General features: G+C 41.3%; 1 protein-coding gene across 2 annotated transcripts; it reads right to left on the reverse strand.

The window, feature by feature from the left end:
- Window positions 1-2,085: 2,085 nt before the first annotated feature.
- RIOK1 (RIO kinase 1) lies at window positions 2,086-17,848 on the reverse strand. Of its 2 annotated transcripts, XM_066324890.1 has the most exons (17): window positions 17,772-17,848; window positions 16,744-16,948; window positions 15,493-15,583; window positions 14,406-14,475; window positions 13,567-13,609; window positions 12,790-12,882; window positions 11,952-12,064; window positions 11,748-11,828; window positions 11,128-11,214; window positions 10,397-10,534; window positions 9,639-9,742; window positions 7,861-7,967; window positions 7,169-7,234; window positions 5,458-5,577; window positions 5,035-5,088; window positions 3,819-3,962; window positions 2,086-2,307 (listed from the first exon to the last, which is right to left on the reverse strand). In XM_066324890.1, the coding sequence occupies exons 1-17, from the start codon at window positions 17,840-17,842 to the stop codon at window positions 2,197-2,199; spliced, it is 1,698 nt and encodes a 565-aa protein (XP_066180987.1). In that variant the 5' UTR covers window positions 17,843-17,848; the 3' UTR covers window positions 2,086-2,196. The 2 variants fall into 2 exon arrangements, with proteins under 2 accessions (XP_066180987.1, XP_066180995.1); XM_066324898.1 differs by lacking the exons at window positions 15,493-15,583; window positions 16,744-16,948; window positions 17,772-17,848 and adding an exon at window positions 14,711-14,782.
- Window positions 17,849-17,971: the final 123 nt, after the last annotated feature.

A 17,971-nucleotide genomic window follows, 5' to 3' on the forward strand; every position in this document is an offset into this window, starting at 1 on the left:
CATTGTTTGTATACATAGAACAGATATATATGGTAATACTACTCTGTCTGCACAGGTACAAGCAGCAGGGCACAGCAAAAACACACTGCCATGGCAAAGAGAGTGGGCCTTGTAGAACCCTCACCTCTGGAGGAGAAGTAGGGATAACTGAGTATGTGTGCTACTTCGAAGGTTTTTCTTTAGCACAGGATACAAAGTCCTGCTATCCCATCCTCATCCTCCCCACACCAAATCAGGCTGGTGCCTTTTGGTAGTTACAGGTAGCATTCTTCTACTATCCTCTTGCTTGGGAGATCACCAGGAAGATGCTTCTGGTGATCTCATGGCCCAGGCACAAAAAGCTCCTCCATCCACCCCATCCCTGTGGACTGCCTCACTGTGAGGCCTGCAGTGGCCAGGACGCATAAACTGCACTCACAGCCCACCTCAACAAGCACATACCCACTGCGACAGCCACCCCCAGGCCAGCTGCACTTGCACATGTGCTTTTCTGGCTGTGCTTCACCTCGGGTCCCCTGCCAAGCCCCCAGCTATGTACACCTGTCCTAGGGCAAACAGCTGCTCATGCTTTGAGCAGCCTGCACAGACAGTCTTTCTGCACATCACTGCGAGCAAGGTTCCAGTCCAAAATGAGGTTCAGGATCACCTTCCTGCTACAGGACAGCCAGAGCCAGGCAAACCTGATAAGGCTGCAGTGCACTGCCTGGAGGGAAGACAAGGTTATGTGGGCTGGGACATTTCCTCTTCCATCAAGCACAGATGAGAGCAACCTCCTTTCTCTGGAGTGTCTCCTCAGGTAAGGGAGGCAAACACTGCCCCGTGGGACATGATCTGTCTCTGGGGCTTCCAGGCTCTTTGCCAAGAATCAGCACCTAGCCCTGACTTCAGAGCAGCCAGACCCAAAGAGAAGGTGGCTGTCTCCTGTGTCTGACAACCCCTGGCTCACACTGATCAGCCATGGACCAGTTTCCTGGTGGATACATTCACCGCTGAGCTACACAAAATAAACTACACACAGCTTCACAGTCACTTATGCTTACCCCACTTCACCAAAAACGCCGAGGTCTGCCCAGTGCACAGCTGTTCCTGGGAAAAGGCAGTAACTCAGACACAATTCTGCACTCCACAACCCTAAGGCCCTACACACACTTCCTAGAGCACTATCTTCATGAATCACAGCTGCTGTGGCAGCTGCTCACACCACAGCCCTGTCTGTCACCAGGGAGAATCTCCAACCCAATGGGACTTCAAGGACAAAGAGTACAAAGCTGTTACTGTTTCAGTCACCTTCAGCACCGCACTGATGAACACAACTAGTCAGGCTCAGGGCAGCCATCACCGAGGCCACCTCTGCCTGAATAGGTCTGTACACAAGCAGGAAATAGTGTCCATGCTTCTGGCAGCCTCTAAGCCATAGGTGTTATGAGAAAGAGCCATCACCAGCACTCCCTCACCTCTGGATATAGGCCTTGCAAGTCCTCCTTCCTTCACTACCAAGTTAGAGGCTGACTTCTCTTGCACCTGATGTAATGCCAATTTCCAAAATGCACGTGTTTCATCTCAGTGTCCCAACAAACACCCCCATTTGCTGGGAAAATACCAGTCTTGCTTGCCCCAGTAATGCTGTCTACACTCACACGAGTACTGTATGTGAGAGTGCTATCAATCCCTGTGTGGATAGAGGAAGGGAGATCTGGAAGCCCTGATCGGTTCCTCTCCTACAAGATCTCTAGCCAAAGGCACCAAAGAGGCTGTGAAGGTCAAACCAGGGCTTGCAGCCACGTGTGCACTTGGCCATCCATGGTGATGCAAGCATAGGGAGGCAGCAAAGCCACAATGCCTGCAGGGTTATCCAGAGGGACTGTGAGAGCCTGAGGAGCTCAATCTGCTTCCATGCTGTGAAGGCAGCAGAGTAAGAGAGTAAGAACAGAGGAACAAATCAGTGTGAGTTTAGCAGAAAGTCCTGCACAGGTAAAGAATTTTAGCAGGCACAAACGTTAGACTCATTCCTTCGCATTGAGAAACTTGTGGCATACATTCTGTTCAAATAATTACACAATGTAATTAATAAAAACACCCTTACAGTTTATACTGTATGTATATAAATAAAGGATTTTTAATTTTTTAATAAAGATAAAAAGATGGTGACTGACTAATCCACAACACATCATCCCTTTCTCTGAGCCAAAGCTGGTTTTATTTGCCTTTCTTCATTTTTGCAGTCTTTTCTTTCCTCTTCTTCACATGCTTTGGGATTTTGGTTTTTCTTTTTTCTCTTTGGGCTTCTTTAACCATCTTTTTCCTTTCCTATAAGGAATCAAACACAAGTCATTTAAAGCCAGAAGGGAATGAAGAATTTTAAACAAGTCAATCAATTGTTACATTCACAACTTAGTTAACACATGACATAAAAATAAGGTTATCAAGATAAAGAAACTTTAAAAGTCAATAGGAATGGTGAGGGGAAAGGAAAAAGGAAATACAGGCTGGGGGTGGAGCACAGGCCTACATACTGGTAAAGACAAGACAAAATTCAAACTAGTTAGAACCTGAGTTTCATGCAACCTTTGAAGAAAGTAAACAAGAGGCACTCTCAACTCACGTTATTTACACCTAAGATTACAACAGGCTGTCTGCCTTACATTTTCTGCCACCCACAGGGCTACTGTAGTATGCGTTTCTATGTGTCACATAAAAATATTGATCCAGTAAGTGCTAATAACTCAGAGCAAGCTGATCATCAGCAGGACTGGCAGGAAACAATGCCATCCTACTGCAACACACTATAAACCTGTGCCAGACACAGAAGGGACGAGACTCAACTAGAAAACAAGAAGTCAGCAAAGTGGAAGGGGCAGGTAGAAGTAATTGCTGCTGATCAGTTGTTCAACCTACAGCTAAACACACAGGTTACAAAAAAACCCTCATCTCACACAAAAAGAAGCCCAAATGAAAACCTATCAATTAGGATGACAAGTGGCCAAGACTTCCCTGCTTGACAGCTGAAAGGCAGCAGCTCAAAAGTGCAGTGTGTAGTAGAGTGCTGCACTTACATTTAACAGATATGAAATATATTATCTTACCTTTCTAGGAAGAAAAACCTAAAATGCAGTGTCCCAAGTCTTGAACTCCTTTAAGCCCGCAAGTTTCACCCTGTGTTTTGGGTTTTTTTTTTACATAGCAAAGGCTGCCAAAAGACTCTCACTCATGAGTGATACTCTGCAGGAAAGCCTCACCAAAACTGAGCATACTGTTCCACAGTTTAGAAAATGAAACCTCGAAAAAACCCCAAACCCCAGACCCTAACCACAATTCCTTTGCTGGACTGCATTACATCTCTTGCCCACAGCAAAGCTAGCCAGCCTGTACTAATGGTACTGCAAAAGCCACTGTGGTACAAAACTGTCACCAAATCTCCAGTTCTACAGATCAAGTGGTCTCAGCTGTCTGGGCATAAGGAGGTTGATCAGGGACCACAGCCACAAACCTGAACACCAAAGCCTGGAAGAGTAGCTAGAGGGACTGAAAAGCTGCCCAGGCTTCACTAAATTCTCCTTTGTGTAGCCCTGCAATTCCCTGTAGAGATCTCTCTTCTGGCTTTGCCTAAGCTACAGAGAGCTCTGTTTCACACTGCTCTACATAAAACCACCTTTAATAAAGCGTCCCCAATGAAATTCACTGCCTCTGCCCTTGTTCTCCACAACAGGAAAGGTCCACAGCTTGTTTCAGATAAGAAGAAGCAAGAGCCACTGAATTTGGACTTTTTTGTGTCATATAAGCAAAGATGGGAAAAAACAAACAATTCCCAGCCAGCTGACCTTTTTGTCCATAATAACTTCAGGAGGTTTATCTTTGGGATGTATAGATTCTTTACAGCCCGAATCAGAGTCCTCTGAGCTGCCACCATCATCATCATCAGAGTCTGTTTCTGAATTGTCTGCCTCTTCAAGAAGTGCAGGAATCTGCAAGATGTATCAAGAATTATGTCAAATCAAAACGAAGAAACCTAATGACAGCATACACAATGTATGCCCAATGTATATATATATATTCACAAAAAAGAAAACAGAATCTGCTGCAAAGAAACCCTTGAGCAATCTGATGCTATCTCCCTTACCACCGCCCTCACTGAGTCTCAGGATAAAGAATGAAAAGTAGGTTAAGTCAAACTAAGAACAAGGAACCTAGAATGTACAACACAGATTCTTTTAGGTCAGGGCTCAAAGCACAGCTGTTATTTGCACTCCCAAACTAATTTCCCTAAGTTAAACAGCAATTTGCTAACATATGTGGAAGCCTATTTTTAATTATCCTTGGATCATGCCCAGATCTACCTTGGGGGCACTGTATGTATTCTATACTGCAAACACAAATATCTGCACTGGAACACTCACTTATTCTTAAACGAGCCTGGAGTCTGTGCTACAGCCTGATCCCATCCATATTTATATTTCCATTTTAAATCAAGAGTCTACATCATTGCTAGACAGCAAAGTAAGGAGGGGGAATGCACACAGGGCTTCTGCCTTGAATGACATGGCTCCAAGTGATCTGTATCCAACTTCTCATCCAATGTACTTTACAGAAATGTCACTGTCAAGTACTTCAAATACAGTAAGACATAACATTTTATGCCTTGAACTGGAGGATTGTTCTTTATGCAACATTACAACAAAGATACCCTGAACATATCAAAACTTGCAGTCATGCAACAGTTTAAATCAATTACATTTTCCATAATCAGGAAAGACTTTCTCTCATCTTCACCTTAACTTTAGAGATCAAGAGATCACGGCCACAGCAAGGATTATAATTTCATTCTCAAGCAACCTAGCATCAGCCACAGTGCAGGGAAGCAAATTCTGCATTGTGCAGACACAGTGCCATGCCAGACCCATCCTGGACACAAACGTCCCTCTACACACAAGAGGCTTTTTTTATGTTGCCAGCTGCAGGACCAGGCATTCTCTGAACTACCTGTAAGCACTTTTCTGAAAATGGCTAAAATGAAGGATTTCAAAAAGACCTTCTCACCTTCTGAACACCAGACAAATCCTTCTTCAATCCTGTCACAGTCTGGTAGAGAATCTGCTCCAAGGGAGAGAAGAAGAAACTGCATTATGGAGAGAAGAATAAACTACATTATCAAATTAGGTCTTAATTCTTTGTGCCCAGAGAAAATTACTATCTAAAAATATTTTTTATTAAAAAAAAAAAAAAAAAAAAAAAACCAACAACAACAAAAAAACCACAAAACAACAACAAAAAAAAAAAACAGGATAAAATCCAGAATGTTAGCATTAAGCACTAACTGGATAATTTTTAAAGTATGATATAGATTTTGTAATCCACACCTTGGTAGCAAAGCTTCTGTTTTTGTCTGTTGCTAACAGTTTCCAGTAAGAAGAATTCATATTCCCTCTCTCTTTCTTGCAGGGCCTCATCATGTCTACTCACATTGTCTTGCTGAACATTCAATGCCATATCCTCTTCTTTCAATTTCATCATTATGTCCACATCCCTCTCATAGTTTTTAACTTCAGTCAGAGTTCGAGGTATGTAGGCCTTCTTAAATACCTAGCACAGTGAAAAGAAACACAGACTTACTAATTTACATATAGTGTCGTGATGTTTTTCTTTCCTAATTATGCATCCTTAGGAGAATAATCACAATCAGAGAACAACAAATGAACATAGCAGTCATCCACTACCATTTGAACTACAGAGTTGGTTTTTGTTTGGTTATTTTCCCCAGGAGCAGACTTAATGTGCAACCCAGACATTATTGACACATCACAACTAATAGGCTCCTTCCTTAGCGTGACTAACAAAATTCTCCAACCATCTCTTAGCCTATTGGAGGTCTAAGGTTTTGTATTCTAAGAATTTTTCTAATGTTTTAATTGTAATGTTTACAATACCTTCAGGAGGCAACTCCATTGAAATGTACTGCCAGAACTTCATCTCTTTATGTAACAATACCCGCTTCAACCTACAATCCAACTCAAAAAATGTTCTTGAAGCAGTACAGTAAAATAAAAACTAACTGCAGGATCAACAATATCCTGAAAATTTGTCACATTTGAAACAGTCTTTCAGCAAGCTTATGACTCTACAAGATCAGAGATGTGTTTTGCTTCTCTGTTTCATGGTATCAGTTCAATCCCGGTACAGATTCAGTACACTTCATGATCATCACTGCTCATCTGAGAGCTGTGCACAAAGCACAGGCCCCCCATTCCCCACTGCCCTTACTCAGCTCTACTCTTTTGCAAGGGAAGTGGCACCAATTAGCCATGACCACAAGGAAAATCTAAGATAAATGAACTGAACTCAGATGCTAGGAAACCATCTCTCTTACAGGTTAGTACTTCATACAGTTATTCCAGTTACAAAGGAGTAACTTGCTTGCAGAAGATGGGCTTGCTACCAAACACTAGAATCTGACTCTACAGCTTAGTAGTTTTATGCTGAGGCTACACTGGGAAACAAAAAACATCTTTTCTTGGCAATGCATGAAGCAGTTATTGAAACCTGCTGAGCTCCAAGACAGAAAACTTTTGAATAAATCAAGTAGTATTGACCCCAAAGATAAGATTTTTTATTTGTTGTTGGTTTTGGGTTTTTTTTAAACTCTTCTGGAACAGTTAAGATTAAGAGAGAAATGGTCCTATCTTTACATCAAGCATTTCCAGAACATTAACAGCTTTCTGTAACGGACTTGACATGGCTTCACTTAATGTAAAAGCAGTGGAAAAACTGAATTAGACTGGGAGTGGAGGTTAGGATAGGCAATTTGGCCAATGCATAAATCCAAATAGCCTGCTTCTGTATCACTGGTCCAAAACCACAGGCATAATCACATCTCTCTACTCAGGCTTTTTGTTAACTAAACCTGAACTGGAGGACACATCAAGGCACCTAGATGTGAGCAAACAAACTGGTTTATGAAATTGAATATTTGCCTTCTAACAGCTTATTGCTGTCAGCTTTTACATGTGGCATCCCTTAATACTTCACAGCTCTACTAGGTCAAGACATCTCAGTATCACAAACAATGTTTTGTTTATCATCAACTGTACATTTTTCCAAAGAAAACAGAACATTTTTCAGTGTTTAGAAGAGGTAAGGTTAATATTAATTTCATAGCAGGAACAGAAATCCTCACTTCCTCATCCACTTTATCTTGACTGGATCTTTCCTCCTCTGTTCTTTTCGATGCTATTTCCATTGCCTAAAGAAATACAAAACATTACAAAAAAGTTATCATTGTTTAGAATCGCACCACTAAGCCTTTAGAATCACATCCAACTGTTCCCATCTGCGTTTCCCCCTGCGCCCCACCGTCACTCACACGCACGCCAGCTTTCCCTATGGGAATGCCTTCAGCGACACCTAATGGTGACCACACTGCTGAGAAGCACACTGACAGCTGCAGATCAGGGCTAGAACAGAGGAAAACCACACTTGCTGCTCCCCCCAGACCGAACTGTGGCAGGCCCAGCACGGCTACAGGACATACACCACCACTCTCCATATAAGCACGATTATATTTCTGCCGAGCTCCTCCTTGCCAGAAAGGAAGAGCTAACTTAAAGCATCCTGGTTCTTACAGCACCTCAAACAGACAATCGAGTCTTCATTACTAGACAGACTTTCTGAGAAAATATGCAATGAAAGCAGTGTCACCCTACAATGATATAGATGGAACAGATCTACATGCATTTTTGAAGCACTAGCACAACAATGTCACGTGCTGGCTTCCTTATAGTATGATGTAGAAAAAAATGAGATGATGGAGCTTGAATTAGGTCCGATTTTATTCTCCTCTTACTCAGTAACAAGGCCATGAAGTCTTACCTTAGACAGGTAGTCATCAATGTTCTCACTTGTGATAGAAGGATCAGTAATAAATTCAAACAGCTCCCTCACTGTCATCACTGCAACGTTGTGCTTCTGGAAAAAGTCTGCCAGGAAACAAGAGAGAGACAAAACACATAAGTAATTCCATCTTCCATATGCAGCTTGGAAGTTAAAGTGACAATTCCAGCAAGCCAACAACTCTGATGACTTAGGAAAATCTCAGCAGCACACTCAACATCATATGGAGTTTAGTTACCAGATGATTCTTGTCCATCTGAAATAAAACTGTTCATCTCTCAGCTGCAACAAATACTAAAAGGAGAAAAAATGCATCAATATAAAAGCCAAATCAATTTCAGCAGGATCCCAACTTAATGGAGTGTGGGCTAAGAAGTAAAGAATTCAAGACAGGTGTAGTATCTGCAAGAACTACAATTTGAAAAAAAAAAAGTATTTCAAATAAGGAATGGACACCTCAAATTTTCACCAGAGAAAAACAAGTGGCCACTGAAATACAGTGCAGCCTCATTATGATCCACCCAAAAGAAGACAATAGTGATGTCCTAGAATCTTCCTCATTAGTACACTCAAAACTGGTTTCTTAAATCAATTATGACCAAATTCATAGGCTGCATTTCTGTCCTGAAAAGCAGCAGCGAGTGACACTGAGGACATTTTAATAAATATTTCCTATTAAAATTCCCAGAAGATCTCTCACTGTGATAAATTAATCACAGAAAGAGTAAAATTTACTTGGTTTGGAGGCAGCTCTCTGTGCCCATGGAACCACAAATCTCTGCAAAGATCACACTTAGGGCAGAACCAGATGTCTCTCAGGGACTCTGTAGAAAGCTTAGACAGAGAAAGTTGAAGTGACAGAAAATAAGCAAAACAACACCAAAACCACTGAGACACTACAATATCTAGAGAGAGTAAGTTAAAAAAAAAACCATAAATAAAGAGCAACGGTGCAACTAGCTGAGCCAGAAGGGGCTTACTAGAAATGCATTAACTGACAATGAATAAAAGGATAAAGTAGCATACTGGATATCAACAGATACACAGCATGCACACAGTTCTTTGCTAATTATGCATCAGACATTCAAGAGTCTCTGTAAAATAAAAATAAAAATAAAAAAATAAAAAAAAAAAGAAAGTGAAGACAAAAGCAGCCATAATGAGATTCTTTTGTCCTCAGGGGCACACCCTATCAGGAGGCGTGTATCTGTTACACAACATGTATATTCACACATGAAGACCAAATTCTCAAGAGAAAAACACCATCAAACATATCAAAATACTATGACAAATGATAACATCTCTAATTAATTACTCTGTGCCTCCTCTCAGCCTCCTTTAAGTGCAGGGAACTTTACAACACACAGAAACGTCTTGCCAGCTGAGGAATTCCAGATGTGGATTCAGCTCACAGAAGACAACACATTAGTATATCTGCTAAGTTTTTTAAGTAAGAGAAGCTAAGATTGGGGTGAGCACTCCTGCAGACTGGTAGTGATCTTAGATCTATCATAACTCTGAGATTCAGCCATGTGACTCATTTCAGATAGATGATTTCTAGCAAAATAGGCTGCATTATGAACTCAGCACAGTATGCTACTCCCTGAGACGTCATGAGAACACAGGAGAGAAAGTATTTTAACGGAATTTTGACAGCTTCTACAGTCAGTTACACCTGAAAGAACACAGGATGAACTGAGTCCACCCTGCTAAACAAACGAGCTGTCAGAAGGAGGGTTGAGGTGCAGCCCCCTCACCGTTGACGTTGGCACAGTCTTTGCGCAGGAACTCCAGCGCGTGCGGGTGGTCGTGCTCCACGGACTGAGACACATCGATGATGTACACGTCCCCTCCGTGGTACCTGCAAGGAAACCCCACACACAGCTGCACCAACTCCACCAGACTACTGAGGGGCAGGAAATAAAGCTGGCTTCAAACTTAAGAACCAGCAAAAAAAAAAAAAAAAATCTTAACTTCTTTCTCCAGCCTTTGCATGTTAGGGCCAAGGTGGCTTTTTTCAGGCAATCCTTTCCCTCCTCTACACAAGGTGTATAATTAAACTTTCTTAAAAAATACTCTGCTCATGAACAAAAAAAGCAGAGAGGTGCATGAAAAAGAAAAAACCCAAGAAACAAGTTATAAAAATATAGCAGTCAAATGACACCTTACTAATATAAAACACCTTATATAAAAATGACACCTTACTAATTTTTGCCTGAGTTTATGGGGGTTTTTTTCTGGTTGTGAGGAGGTTTTGTGAGGTAATTTTGTTGTGTTTTTAAATTCTTTTTCTTTTTATGGGGCTTTTTTGGTTGTTTGTTTGCCTGTTGGATTTTTTTTAACAGAGAAAAGCTCAGATCTGGGTTAAAAGCTACATAATTAATTAGCCAAGTTACAAAACCCAGAAACGACAAGGACCTCGCCCTCGCTGAAAGGTACATCAGTACTCTCACACAGAAGTTGCCAATGCATACATTCTAGATGTCACAATTCAGAGCAAGGATTAAAAACATACAGCATATTAAATTCACTGAGATCTGCGTGAACAAGTCTGGCATCTTGGTACATTCTTCTCATGTACTGGATGATCTGTAGGTACAGCTCCCGGACTTTGGAGTCAGACAACTGAGCATTCTTCAGCAGAGGAGCAGGCCTTGAAATTACAAAAAAAAAAAAAAAAAAAAAAAAAAAAAAAAAAAAAAAAAAAAACCAGAAACTTTATACTTTTTCATTCTTCATGCCAGCTGCAAATGCTTTAATTGCTATACCTGATCCTTTCATTCCCGGAGTGTGTCAAGCAACTCAGGATGAACAACCAAGCACAAGGAGCCAGCAGGAAGGGCAGGAAAACTTTGCTACATGCTTGCTAAAGATTCCGGGTATTTATTTCCAACAGGAGCTAATTTGGACCATGCTACATTTATATCAGTAACTACAAAGCAATAAACTATCTTCGTGTATGATTAGCCAGCCTTTCCAGCATTAATCTCTGGTTAAACCACTTTATGAGTTAATTTTGCACACAACCGAGGCCTCAGAATCACACAGATTTCCTGCAGTAGTAGCTGACAAATGTCTGGGACCATTCCACAGATCACGTGTACATGTTAACTTTAGAGGCCTAGAGTAACTTTAGGTAAATTCAGAGGGTTTGGTTGGTTGGTTTTAATAAACCTTTGGAAGACGCTATTACTAAAAAAAGAACCCCAAACAAACAAAAAAAAATCATTTTCTAAGGATACTTACCTATCACCTTTACCAATAAAGCCCATGACAAGCACATGACTCCTTAGCATAATTGGTTCTGGGCAAGGTATCTGGGCCGTATTCAACCTGAAATACAGGAACAAAGCCACAAAAATAATAAAACCAAACTCTATTTGCTTTGCACTAGTGCATAAAGGAGCTCTGCAGCTTTGAACATAATACAGTAAGAGCTCAGGAAACTCTCCGTTGTGAAGAACAACTAGGAAATGCACACAAAAAGCCACAACCATTTTGACCCTTTTCTAAGCATTCCTGTGTCAAAGAATCTTTAGACAGTTCAGGTTAATCCTAGATTAACCTATATCACACAGTGCTGCTGCTGCTCAACAGCAGCTATTTCTAGCTTTTTCTTGCTGTTCAGTCATGTCAGACAGAGTTCAGACACTGAAGAGCTTAGAGCATTAGCAGGAAAACAAATGAGGATCTTTATTCTTCTCTCCCCTTTTGTTTCTCTCCCATAATGGAGCTTGAGACACTCTCCTGAACACTCCAGAGAACCTAAAGGGTAGTGACAGCCACAGTATAGGAAAAAGAGCACCTCCTATAAACTTAAAGTTTCAGTAATCTCTGCATGATATAATGAAAACTGGAAAAATCACCTTATTAAATTCCTCATCTCTTTTTCAGCCCACGTCTTCACCATTTTCCTTGGGTTGCCTTTGCAGTATCCATGACGAAATCTTTAAATAAAAAAAAGACAGCAAGGACTCTTAGTCTCTCAACAGAGCATGAGCACCAGCGATTTTAACACCTTTCAAAACAATCCCTCTTCCCCAGTAAAACCAGGCAGAAGTCAAACTCACCTGAATTCACCACTCACATACTTATCCCGATCTTTAAACATCAGAATAGAGGTTTTGTAAATCTTTATTGCTCTGTTCTCTCCATTTGCAGTACTGGCATGATATACATTGGCCTATCAAATGAAAAAGGGAAGGAATAACATAAAAGAAAAGCTCTTTAAAGCAACATAATCTTCTCTCTTCTTCGCATTCTGACACCTGGAAAAGAGCTGATCTCACCCAGCCCCTATGTGGCACCCAGCTGAAGTACACTGCACACAAGGGCAATCCTTTTTCCACAACAGGCAGCTTACAGAAGTACATAAGATGGGACAGAGGTGCAGCAATGCCCTCAGAATAAAATCAGCATTGCACAAGAATGCTCTGCCTCATGCACACTTGGGAGACTGAAACAAGCCCTTGTGTGAAGGGTTAATTTGAGCCTGTGCACTGTTCAGGCCCTAAAGCAGGGCCCAGATGCCTCACATCTCCACCTCTACATAGGGAGAAATTATTCTGGGAGAAACCCAGAATTATCTGGGTTTGTATGGTTTTTTAGGTACTATTTAATACTGTGGGTATACATAACTGCCAAAACTTTTTTGTTGAAAGACGCAATTAACAACATCCAAAAATTTAAGACAATTTTAAAGCACTCTTAGAAATCTTTCATACTTGGGAAAATTGTTTTCCTTTAACATAAATAATGTTTTTTGTAAGATAACTTCTTACCAGTCAAGCAACATAAAAAAATGTAGAACTAAGGCCAAGTATTTCACTACATTTTCTGAGCATCATAAACTTCCACCCAGCTTGCTGAAAGGAAAACACCTACAATATTATTTGCAACAAAACTTACTTCTTTCCCTGTGCTGATGCAACCATTGATTTCTGATATGATACCTCTAGAGAGCATCTTGAACAGAATGATTCGGGTCCTTGGGTCCAACACCTCAAATATAATACAGAAAAGTCAGCACAGGAAAAAAACCCAAATAATAGTGTCCAGTTTTACTATCATATTAAAGGACACTTGGCATCAGATTCTTCTCAAGGATCAAATAATAATCTGAACAGCAACCACTCAAAATTTTGCCATGAATCTAGGATAATATTTCACTTTTTCTTCAACTTTTTTTTTTTTTTTAAACTAAGCATATGTCTTCCAGCTAACTTTAGATAAGAAAAAGAAATAATGTCCCACCCATAGTTGCATTAAATGTTTTTAAGTCAGATTTTTCTTGGAATACAGATGCCATAACTGAAATAGAACAGCCATGTGGGCTCAGGCCAGTAATAATTCAGTCTTGCTAAAGAAGAAAAAAAAAAAGGGCAAATTCAACATTTATCTTGTTCTTTGGAATTTTATAACAGCTTAAGATGGAATTCTGCATTCCAATATGAACAAATATGAACAAATCATAATGTTAAACACAAAAATAAGCTCTAAAATGTTTATGGAACCAAAATTAACCTTCATATGTGAAAGAAAGAAAGAAACAACAGGTCTTTTCAGCGTAACAAGGGAAATAGAATTCCAAAACTCTGTTCCTGCTCTAGCTGGTTTTTCATTGATTCCAAAATTCAACACTATTTGCTCTGGTCAAAAGGGAAATTTGATGAACAAAGGACTTACCTGTTCTACTGTTGCTCTGTCTGACTTGTCTTTGACTCGGTACCTAGCAGAAGTGAAAACAAAATGTTACAATCCCACATATGGGCTCAGTACTTTGACAAAGCAAAGTGTGACATCCTGGGTCAAAGATAAGATGACAGCCTTAAGAGGTAAGGCTTTTAGTTCATATAAAACCAAAGCTTTCTCCTGCAGACAGAGGGATGGAAAGGAAAAAAAATCAACAAACCACCACCATTAAAATCAGAGCTCTTCATTTTCATAGATTATCTTCCTGCTTTCTCTGAATTATGCTCATTCAGGAGAAGACACTATCTATCTTTACAACTTAGGGTTATAAGCTGCAGGCAAAAAAAAAAAGATTCTTAAGAAGAAGAAATACTTTTCCCTCACCAAATCATCAGGAGGAACTTTCAAAAGGCTCCAATACATTTTTAGCTCAGTGGTTTAAGGATTTCTATTTAGAAAAAAAGAATATTAAAGGATCTTTTCTAGGGGAATGACCCCCATCACTTCTGTCTTACTATACTACACCAACACAATCAGATGTGCTACCAGTGACAAAAGAATCAAAACTTTGGGATGATTCACACAACTGATTTGGAAACCTGAGAACCTCAGGTTTCAGGAAACTGATTTGGAAATCAGTTTTTTCCCAATCAGTTTCAGATTGGTTCAGATCAGTTTGGTCTTCAACCAAAGAAGAAGACCAAAGGGCAAACTGCACATAGACGACTTCTAAATTTCATTTTTCTTAACAAACTGATTCAAACAAGGAAATAAGTGCTATGCTTCTGGGTCCAAAGTATTTAAGTGAAAATATAAGCATAAGTACTACTCACATGTCTGCTTCCTTCTGTCTGGACTTTTCTGTGACTCTGTTTATAACAGAGTCATCAAAATTCAGCTTATCTGAAAAACACATAAGAAGAAATGAAAAAAAAACCCAACAAAAACAAACAAACAAACAAACAAAAAACCCCAAAGACGTTTCCTACACACCAGGGTTAACCCAGCAGTTCATTCTGTTTACATTTCAGGGTAGGACTATAAGGTCCTAAGGCTACCAAAGTAACAACACAGATGAGTGAGACAATTCCACTGACTTGGAAATGTGATGCCAGTAACGCCTTTTGTAACATCTCACCATTAAATTTGTCTGTTCCTCTCTTATAACAATCAAATACCATTTTTCTTAAAACAATAAGCAAAAGCCTCCCAGATTTTTTAACAATGCATTTAAATGGTGCTTGATTAAATGCTAAATGTATAAAAGTTGCTGTATTTGGCTACAAATACCAGCAGCCTTCGTCCTATCAACACTTCATAACAAAGGAAAACCCAAACTCTGATCTCTACCCTGTCAGAAGGTGCCAATCACAGCTATCCCTAGTCCTGAGAGGCTGTGCTGAGCAGCCAACTCCATCTCAGGGTAAAAATCAAACCACAGCAGCTGGGACAGCAGCCTGTTCCCTCAGCACAGCAACTCTGCCCCTGGGAGAGAGCTGCTGCATAAGGTACACCCCTAATACTACAGGGGACTGCATTTATCTAGAAAACACAGCTGTGGTAGCAGCTGTGGGAATGACTAACATCATAACCAAGAGTTGATACCCTCCCTCCACCCAAGCAGCTTGTTCCTACAGACAAACCAGGGAAGAAATACTTCATGTTGCCTGGAAAAGTCAAGGGGAAAGAAAAAAACCCCAACAAAACAGCCATGTGGCTCTGAAGGTGGAGAGAGAGGAGTATGACAGCCAGTTCATGGAGACTAAAGGCAACTTCAACTATTCAAAAACCATTTTTAATCTCTTTGGCAATGGCTAACTCACCCATTCCAGTGAGTTCTGGCTTAACATAAGCAGAATTAGTCTGAGAATGCCACAGAGTGGTAACTGTTTAAATAACAAACAGTGCAATTATACTCACCTAAATTGATTTTGTGTTCAAATTTTCTTAAAACCTTGCCTGCAGGGGTTGACAATTTTGCTGAAGAGCAATTAGGGGTCTGTCTATTTGCCTGAAATAAAGGATTTGTTAACATAAGTCACATTCTGTACACAGTCCTTTGAAATTCAAACCATATTATTGGAGAAGTCATCTCAAATGTCTCTGCCTAAAACTATAAGATGAAAACCACATGGGATATAAGGAAATCGATATGGATTAACACCAGATTTTACTTAAATCAAGAAAAGAAAATACAGGTAACATATCAGTTAAAATTCTAAAAGTACTCCAAACCAGAGTTGTTTTTAGTCTAGGAAGTTACAAGGCTCTCATACAGCACATATTCTGTCTGTAAAAGGAAGAGAATGGAAGACAGAAACAAGGAATAAAATAAGAGGGGGAAAATATACAGGTAATGAACCAAGAAAACTTTCCAAGATTCCGTATTTTCACACATGTAGCTCTCCCCAAACACAACTAACACCTGGACACAATTTCCCCATCACTGAACAGCATAAACCTCTAAACAAAGGCAAGAATATACCATCCAGGACAAGCACTGCCAGACATGCTATGCTATGATCAGCACCACTGATTTATCTCAACTGTTCTGCTAGATTGGTATCAATATGGTTTTGAGCCTCAAGTGTCCAAGCTGATGTGAGAACTAGCACCCTTCTTACCTTGGTGAGTGCTTTTCATTCTGCACAGGGCCAGAGTTTCTATGCCAACACCATACACTCTAAATTAATCCACTTCAAGCACCTCCCTCCATTTCCTCTGCTTGTATTTTTCTTTGCCTTCTTCACTATTATGTCAAAAATAGATGCTGAGTATGACTAGCAGACAGTCTAAAAATAAATAAAAAGGCTGGGGAAGATGCTCAAAAACACAGAGGACAAATACCAAAAAGTAAGGAACATCTGTAGAGATCAGGGTGAGCAAAGAAAGAAAAGCTGAAAAAGGTAAGGAAGAAGAGAAGGAAACTGCAGTGACAAAGAGAATCCAGCAGCAAGGTTTGAGACATGAAAATCAGATGAGGCTCTGGCCAGAATGTACATATGCATACAGCATGTCAGAGGAACAGATGCAAAGGAAAGGGGATTCTCTCAAGGAAAAATTTCTGCTTCCATTTGTTCTCAACGTAACACTAACAACAAACAAAGCCTCCAGGCTGGCCCCATTATCTCTTGGGCACCCTCAAGGCCCACAGAAAAGCCTTCAACATACCTGTGGATTGCATCCACCAGCAGCATTTTGGCGCTTCGTGAGTCTTCCCACCTCATCATCCCAGTCCCAGTCTTCATCTTCCTCTTCCTCATCGTTGTCATCATCACCATCTCCTTCCTCAACATTAACTTCTTCACATGTGCACAACTGGAAGTTCTCAGGGACCTCACCCTCTTTACAGGTTTCTGTGTCTTCTGCAGACTCACTTAAAAAAAACACAGATGTCTCTATAATCAAAAACGATTGTTACAGTCACCAAAAATTCAATACACTTATCTCCACAAACGATTTTGCATTTTTCCTCGTGTCACTGAGTCCAGTTCTGAGGCTCTCTATTCAGGAAGGATACTGAGGTGCTGGATCAGGTCTAGGAAAGGGAAACGAACCTGGTGAAGGGTCTGGTGGACAAGTCCAATGAGGAGCAACTGAGAGAGCTGGGGGTATTTAGCCTGGAGAGAAGAAGGCTCGGGGGAGGCCTTATCACTCTCTAAAAAGGAGAAAGGAGGCTGTACCCACGTGGGGTCGGTCTCTTCTCCCAGGAAGCAAGTGACAAGAGTTGCAAACAAGAGAAACAAGGCCTAAAGTTGCAAAGTTGCACCAGGAGAATTTGGAAGAATTTCATCACAGAAAGGGTGGTTAGACATTGGAATGGATTGCCCAGGGAGGTGGTGGAGTCACCGTTCCTGCAGGCATTTATGGAAGGACTGGACTTGTTACTCAGTGCCATGGTCTAGTTGGCACCGTGGTGTTGGACCACACCTTGGACCCGATGATCTCAGAACTCTTTTCCAAGCTAACTGCTGCTACGATTCTGTAACGTATTACGGTTTTCTGCCAGGACAAGTATGCTCCAAAGCAGCACACAGACTGGAAATGGGGAGCCGCAGACACACGCAGCCTTTCCTCTCACCTGCTCCAGTAACCGGGCAGCACCACCCGCCCGCTCTCCCTTCCCCGCTGCCGCCCAAGTCCCAGGGGCGCTCCGCGTGTTCGCCCGGCCGCGCCCGAGACCCTCGGTGTGCCCTCACCTGTCCGAGCAGTCCGCATCGTCGAACTGCCCGGGCACGACCTGGCTCATCACCAGCGCTCGGTAATCCATGGCGGGTGGGGGGCAGGAACCAGGAGCCGGGATGAGCAGGGACGCCCGCGGGGCGCAGGCGCGGGCCCGGCCGCTACGGCGGCGCCAGAGGGACCAAAAGCATCGCGGCGAGCGCGGCTGGGCTGGAGT

The sequence above is a fragment of the Sylvia atricapilla genome, chromosome 1 (assembly GCF_009819655.1).
Source record: "Sylvia atricapilla isolate bSylAtr1 chromosome 1, bSylAtr1.pri, whole genome shotgun sequence".
In the NCBI taxonomy this organism is placed as follows: Eukaryota; Metazoa; Chordata; class Aves; order Passeriformes; family Sylviidae; genus Sylvia; species Sylvia atricapilla.